The 8073-nt window shown below is 42.4% G+C and overlaps 1 protein-coding gene across 1 annotated transcript; it reads right to left on the bottom strand.

The window, feature by feature from the left end:
* Positions 1–539: 539 nt before the first annotated feature.
* LOC142072423 (olfactory receptor-like protein COR4) lies at positions 540–1538 on the bottom strand. The gene has a single exon (XM_075129072.1). The coding sequence runs from the start codon at positions 1536–1538 to the stop codon at positions 540–542; it is 999 nt and encodes a 332-aa protein (XP_074985173.1).
* Positions 1539–8073: the final 6535 nt, after the last annotated feature.

The following is an 8073-nucleotide window of genomic DNA, read 5'->3' as shown; positions in this document are numbered from 1 at the left end:
ACTCTTACATTTTACACTGAAAAATCAATTTCAAAGTATTTTACTATCGGTACAGGGGAGCCAAACCATCATTTAATAACTGACATGGCCTTTTTATGCACATAAGGTGTCTACTCAGAAAAGCATCTCTGCCTGAGGCAGCACTTAAATACAAGTTCAACTTTAAACATATGGTTAGGTTCCACTGAAGTCAAAGGGAGACATACTTAAACATGTGCTTATGGACTTTCTGAATCAGAGCACATGGCCTAGTTTACACGAAGGGAACAGGTCAATCTAAGCTACATAATTTGAGTTTTGTTAGTAATGTAACTCCTATAGATGTAGCTTAGATCTACTTACTGCGGGGTCCACACTTTGCTGAGTCTACAGAAGAAACTCTCCCTTTCACTCCCCTTACTCATCTCATTCTGGTGGAGTACCAGAGTCAATGGGAAAGCAATCGGGGTCGATCCAGTGAGTCTTCACTAGACCTGCTAAATTGTCCCCCAGTGGATCGATCGCCACAACATTGATCCACCCAATAGTGGAGCCAAGCCCTATGTGTGCAGAGCAGCCATTGAAGGATTTGGTTGTCCTATTATGACACCCTTTGGGGGAAAATGGGCCCTCGATTTTGTCTTTATTGCTCTCCTCAGGGCATCCATCACATCCTTGTTCCTCAAGCTGTAGACGAGGGGGTTCAGCATGGGGATCACCACCGTGTAGAACACTGAGGCCATTTTGTCTGTGTCCAGCTCGTAGCTGGCGCTGGGTCGGAAGTACATGAAGAGAATTGTCCCGTGGAACATGGAGACGGCCGTCAGGTGGGAGGTGCAGGTGGAGAAGGCTTTGCACCTGCCATCGGTTGAGCGGATCTGCAGCACAGTTGCAATAATTAAGATGTATGAGATGAGGATGGTCCCAATGCTAATCACCTCTATCAGACTGCCAAAGAGGAAAACAAGTAGCTCGTTGACATAGGTGCCAGAAGAGGAGAGCTTTAGAAGTGGGTTCATATCACAGAAAAAATGATTCAGGAGATTGGAGTGGCAGTAGGATAATCTTAGCAAACCGCTTGTGTGTATCACAGAGTTCAGGAAGGCCCATAGATATGAACCAGCTGCCAGCCGTAGGCAGTGCTTTGGTGACATGATGACTGTGTACAGCAGCGGGTTACAGATGGCTACATAACGGTCGTACGCCATTACTGCCAGCAGAAGGCACTCAGAGATGGCAAGCAATATGAAGCTAAAATATTGGATGATGCAAGCTGTGTAGGAAATAGCTTTCCTCTCTGCTAAGAAGCTCATTAGCATCTTGGGAGTGATGACTGTGGAGTAACAGACATCCACGAGGGACAAATTCTTGAGGAAGAAGTACATGGGGGTGTGAAGTCGGGGATCGATCCTGATTAAAACCATCATCCCCAGATTCCACACCAGGGTGATACCATAGATCACTAGGAATACTGCGAAGAGGGGGACCTGCAGCTCCAGACGATCTGTCAGTCCTGTGAGAATGAATTCGGTCACTGCCGTACAATTTCCTCCAGCCATTCATTCAGCCTTGGGCGCTCGCTGCGGGATCAACCATAAAGGAAGGCATTAGTTCTTATGCGAATTGTGTATGCTAATATAAAGAACTGTGGTCATATGCACAGAGACCCTTTGAGTTATGGAATGGAACCTATAACAACTGATGGGAAAACCCAGAACTCCTTCACTTCTTCTAAGGGAGAAAAAAAAATCCTTTATCTGTAGGAAAGTGCATTATCCTGCTATTTAGTCTGATTTATATTTTGACCCTGATTCGGCTGATATTTTAATTTCACTTATCAGTGTAGACTTAGGATCCGTGGATCTCCATTATGCCTGTGGACAATAACATGGGTAAGAGGAAGACACAGAGTGCATCACACTCTCTGGTTATTGGGTGACAGTTTCCAGCACCTAAATTTGCCTTCATGTTTTAAATCATTGGCAACCAGGCAGTACACAGTATGTACATACATTCATTGAGGAAATAGTTCAAAAATGGAACTTCCAAATGTATCCCTTCTGGATACTACAGCCATGCTGACTAAATCCTGAAGCTTCTTGTTCTTTGGCTGCTGAAAAATTACCACACATACACTTCTAATGATCAGACTAAAAGTGTGTAGCCAGGGGTGAATATTTGTGAGAAAATTAACCACAGTGAACATATTTTCAGAAACATATATTTATAATGATAAGAAAAAAATATTGTCAGAATAGATTTATCTTTTAACCTAACTTTATAGAGATAAGAATAATAATATTCTTATTATGATTATTGAGTTGGGATCAAACTGCCTGTAAACCTGTTTCATCCTATGTCAATATCCTCACTGCACCTCTTTCCTCAGCCCATGTCACAATAGTGATTGCCAAATCATATAATAGTTAAATGTATTTAGCTCATGTCGCACATTCCAGTTTGTGAAATTAAGAGAATGTCTTGGTTCTTATTCATAACACCCCTGACAAGTTAAAAGGTAGAGAACATTGAGTGTGATCAGCAGGTATGTATGTGTGGTATGTTTATTGTGGCCAAAGACGAAGAAAAAGTGTGTGTGCGTGTGTGTGTGTGTACATATTCATACACATGCCGTACATACACACATGTGTCATTTATTTCTTTACCCACTCTTTGGTTGTGGCCAAATAGCATGCCAGTCAGTCGGCATTCAGACAAATATTACAAATAAAATGATTATTTAACTTCAAAAGCAGCTTGGTTAATGTGCAGTTCTACAGAAGGTACCAAGGAAGAAGGACTTGACTTCTTTCATCAAATGCATCCAAGCAGAGAACAATAGGTCATTTAAGCCTTAATCCTGCATGCATCTTGCCTCAGTCCAGCAGAACATTTAGGCAGCTGCATTATCTTTTCATACAATCATAGAAACGTAGGGTCTGAAGAGGTCATCTAGCCCATCCCCTACCACTTCTAAACCTTTCATCATTTTTGTTGCTGTCCTCTGAGCTGTCTATCTCCATCTTTCCTGTTGTGAAGCACCCAGAATTTTAAGCATGTTGATTTCAATGAGGCTTCTTACATTCTTAAAGTTGCTTCAAGTTAAGCATGTGCTTATATGTTTCTTTGGATTGCGGGTAGCATGCTCAGTACCTTGCTGGTTTGAGCTTGTATTATGGGTGAGCTGAGAAGTTGGGAAATGTCTGTAGATCCTAGGAGTGCTGTTAAGCAGAATTACAAAGAAACTTGAGGGATTTGACAGCTTTATATAGCATAGTGTATGGATCTGGATGCCTAAGGGATACTAACATTATGCTTCAGGGCTTAAATGAATCTCTAACTATTAGAGTTCAGGGCGAGATGCGGGGAAGGGCTGATTATTCCACATCTGAATATTAAAGGTCATTAAACCTTCTTTTGAAACATCTGGTACTAGCCACTATCAGAGACAAGACACTAGATGGAGTTCAGGTCTGATCCAATCTGGCAATTACTGTGTGTTTATTCAGTGTTTCATAAAAAGACCGGTGAAGCCAAATGCGCCTGCAGACCAAATTCCTTCTCAAGAGAGACTCTGAACCAGAGATCAGATAGCTTAATAGAAATTTGCTATAATGTAACTATTTCCTACCCCCACTTTTGAAGGAAGAGCAGGATTGATGCTAAAAGAGCTCTCCTGTCTGTTCATATAGCTCAGATCTATCTATCTATCTGCAAGCAAAAAGTTCTCTCAAAAGAGGCTGTCGAATTCCCCTTTATATAATTCAAGGAAAGATGGAGTTAAAAACATCAGGGAAAAGACGAATGTAAACACAGTCTACATAATGCTCAGCAGAGCAACTGAGCTGGCCATATCACTGAAAGCCCATTCAATTCACGGAAATGATTTATTTTCATTGGACTCAGCTCACCACAACCAAACCTCCACACAGCAGTCAGAGAAAGAGCTGAGCCTTACACTGTGCCTTGAAAACGCAGAGTTTTGACCTGTGTACCCAGGGAAATGACCTCCAGGTTTAGAAGAGTCCCCAGTGAGAATGCTCGACCATCACTCCCCACATATTTAATCTTGGCCTCACTGAAGTTTATTGCAAAATTCCCATTAGTTTCAATGACCCAGGTTTTTTTCTTAGGTGTAACATCCCCTGCAATTTAGTGGATAGCTGCATTGGGCAATATCTGTGCTTGGGCTGAGTTTCTCATGACAGAGAACATGTCAATAATCCACTCAGAAAGTCACCCAAGGTATGGACTATGAGAGAGAAGTCATGTGAAAGACTCAGAACAATCTCCTTTCTGTTCCCACATCTTCTGATGTCTTCACCAGAAAGGAGTGCCCCGTCAAGACTATAATTTTATCCTGAAAGAAAAATATGGCTGCATTTCAGATTCAAATAATCAACAACTTGACTTCTGGACATTTCTGTCTTGGGCAAGGTGACCTGAAAAGAGTTATTTCCTGATGTAAAAACAAAAGGAGATTTCACTTCTTTTGTAAAGGTTATAATGTTCACTCCTACCTTCTGAGAGATGTTGTCTTTCTTGATTTCAAAGTATAGGATGGAAGTATGTTTTAATGTTTGGCATAGCATCGTTTTGAGAGAGAATCCCTGCAGCACTTTTTAGCTCTCATCATCAAGACAAGCATGGGCAGACTCATTAAAATACACCATATTTCTCTTGGGGACAGGGGATAATCACATGTAGATGCATTATCTTTAAAAGTTTTGCAAAGGTTTCTGCCACTGAGGAGATATGGGCTCTGTGGCTGATGTAGAACCCATCCCCTGGCTCCCTGACCCAGCGCCTGTCATACGAGGCAGGTTGGAGCAATCCAGGGGAAGGTCAAGGTATGGCCAGCCTTGCATTATTATGTGGTTATACTGTGCTGGTCCTCAGTAGGTTTAACATCATTCTCATCATTGATTCCCAAGGGGCTATAACAGTGTGGCGGAGAGCATGACTTGTTCCCCGGTATGCAGCAAACCTGCTCCAGCAATGGTTTTAATTTTTCTGTCTTGTAAAGTACACACTATTGACACTAAACAGACAAATAATAGATATGTCACAATCAAAAAAATACCCTTTGTCATAAAGGTTGGTTTCATCAGTGTTGTAAGCCTTAAAAAATAGAAAATACACAAAGGATTAAAAGGTTTCAAAGTCAAGCACTTTCAAGTTAGGAAATACCAGAATGAGCGTTGCCCACGCAACATTAACTCTGCAATAAATGAGGCAGGGATCCTACAGACAACAGACTCCTGCAATACACAGCCCCAGAGCAGAAAATCTTGTGCACTGAATAAGGCAGGGTCCTGACGGGAAAAAAACAACATGGGATGATGTAACTAAAATCTGCATCATCACGCAAAGGACCAAGACAACTGAATTAAGGGTGCCAGGGCAGCACTTATTTGGACATTTGCTAACTTGAGAATGCTAAAAGTTGTAATCTTTTAATCCTTTTTAAAACCTTGACTTTGTATATCCAAATTATTTGACGGCTTAATTTATTGATGAAAGCTAAACTAAGAAACATTAAATGAAGAGTTTTTGGTATGTTAATTTCCTTAGTTTTTTTAATAGAAAGAAAAACTATTATATAAGTGCTGTTTAAACAATGAACCTCTTATTCATCTGTTGTTTTCAGTATATATTTTATTGCCATTCTTATCTTTGTGAAGGTCCCTTTTCACCACTCAGTGCTGTGCTGAACACAGTATTGAAAGTAATTAAATTAAACTGTATTAAAACAAAAGTCATTTTATGCAACTTGAGTTTCAGTGAAAGTTCTAAGCTATAACCCTGAATGTGTAAGAAGCAGATAAACAATATCCAAGTAAAAGAGCAGGAATTTTGCCTTTTATTTTCACTGAGCCTTTACTAAGGAAAGTAGCAAACAATTGCTCTTTGAAAAGAAACACTGCACAGTACCACAGTACAAACCCAAATGAGCCCAGCAGTAGACTGTCCTGCTTATCCAAATCTGGTCCTGTTTCATTACAAACTGCCTTTCTGTGAGGATGTTCTGGTAAGAAGGGGGCAAGCAGTTGTCAAAGGTAGCTGTTGCCATGGCAGCCAGGGGGCTAGTCATTCTCCCCAGGTGTGACAAGGAGCTGGAGGCAGGGAGCGCTGAGTGGTGGATTATCTCTGATGTCACAATGCTACTGCTCAGGCAGCACCAGTGGGCAGCGAATGTGCAGTGTGTGTGTGGGGGGGGGGGGGGGGGGGAATAGGCTTTCCCAGTGCTCCTGTTTCCCCAGATTTCCTAAAGAAACCTACAACATAACACCGAATGCACAGTAGTGATTGTTCCAAACACATACTAATCAGTAGCTGAAATTTGATTCAAATTCCCCATGGCATGTTTAGAACTCAGTGTTCCAAAACAAGGAGAGACCTTGTAAAACAGAAAATTTGGAGGCTCTGGTGCATTTGTGGTTGTGTTAAAATTGAATACTGCGACTTCAAATTTTGGGCATGGTTCCTGGACCTACTTGCATGCTAGACAGCTCAGTGGGGGCTTAGCAGCAGTCAGTCAGCAGGTACACAGAGACTTGTGCCTCTCTGTTATAGGCAGTAACTTACATTCTCTCCCTCTGATTTTGGGGCTCTTGCGTGTTATTGTTCTTGCTGGAAGTTTGCAATGTCTTGCAAACTTCTCTACTTGTGTGCCACAAAACCTAAAAGACGCAATCTCATTAAAAAATGAAATAAAATTCTGCAGCCAAAAGTCCTAACTTCCCCCATACTAATTTTCCACTACTCTTACTCACACCTTCTTATCAACTGTTTGAAATGGGCCTCCCACATTACCACGACAAAAGTGTTTTTTCCTTCCTTGGTATCCTACTCTTAATTCAATTGTCTCGTTAGACTGACCTCCCACTTGGTAAGGCAATGCCCATCCTTTCATGTGCTGTGTATTTATACCTGCTACTGTATTTTTCACTCCATGCATGTGATGAAGTGGGTTCTAGTCCACGAAAGCTTATGCCCAAATCAATTTGTTTGTCTCTAAGGTGCCACAAGGACTCCTCATTGTTTTTGCTGATATAGACTAACATGGCCACCACTCTGAAAAAAATTGAAAGTTTTCCAGGAGAAAATTTTTTTCAGCTGGGAAATGTTGATTCCTTGAAATTGACACATTCCTTGGGAACACGTCCATCTCAATGACATTTTGTTTGGTGGGGGTCCCGACCAAAATGGGATCGTGGGGGAGTTCAGAGGTTGTTGTGGGGGGGTCACAGCATTTCCACACTCACTTCCATGCTGCCTTCAGACGTGGGCTCTGAGGGCAGCAGACAAGAATCTTTATGAAGTTAGAGGAGGTTCTATGATGTGCGGGTGGTTCCCTGCGTCTGAGAGCACCTCAACTGGGGGCTCCTACCTACTAGTCCCCTGGCAATTTAACTCAAGGGTCAATTTGGCGGCATCCAGAAAAATGGACCCCTGAGCCCCAGAAGGAAGTGCAAGGGAAGCCCTGAGCCCCAGCTGCAGATGCCGGGCAGAAGCCCTGAGCCCAGGCACACAGAGATGTGACTGGAGCAGAAGTTGCCAAGGCCAACCCCCTGAGCCCAATGCAGGGCTGATGCAGTGCACTCTCTTCTGCATGCCTCTGGTGCGTCTGATATCCCCAGCCCAGCAGACAAACAGCTAGGAGGACCCTACTGGCTGGGGGGATTCCAGCAGGATGGGAAAATTGGATTTCACGGGGCAGGGCTACTTGGATCTAGCCAAGAAAGGCACAACAGGAACCAATGGCTGTCAGTTGAAGTCAGAGAAATTCAAATGAGACGTAAGGCACACATTTTTGACAGTGAGGGAGACTAACGCCTGGAACAAATTACCCAAAGAAGAGGTGGATTCTCTGTTTCCTGGTATCCTCACATCACAACTGGTTATCATTCTGGAAGGTGCCATGGCAGCTTTTCATGAATTACAAGCAATTGGGCTTAATATGGTGGTAAGCGTGTGAAATTTCATAGCCAGTGAAATAGAGGATGGATTAGGAGATCAAATAGTTTCACAATCTATATCTGTATGGAAAACCCAGTGTAGGGTGAGGAATAGACTCTGCTGTTTTACTGG

The sequence above is a fragment of the Caretta caretta genome, chromosome 6 (genome assembly GCF_965140235.1).
Source record: "Caretta caretta isolate rCarCar2 chromosome 6, rCarCar1.hap1, whole genome shotgun sequence".
NCBI classification, from domain to species: Eukaryota; Metazoa; Chordata; order Testudines; family Cheloniidae; genus Caretta; species Caretta caretta.
This window is presented reverse-complemented; position numbering and strand designations above follow the sequence as displayed.

What these genes read in the sequence shown, in the direction of transcription:
- LOC142072423 (XM_075129072.1), bottom strand. Translation starts at nt 1,538, where the DNA reads ATGGCTGGAGGAAATTGTACGGCAGTGACCGAATTCATTCTCACAGGA.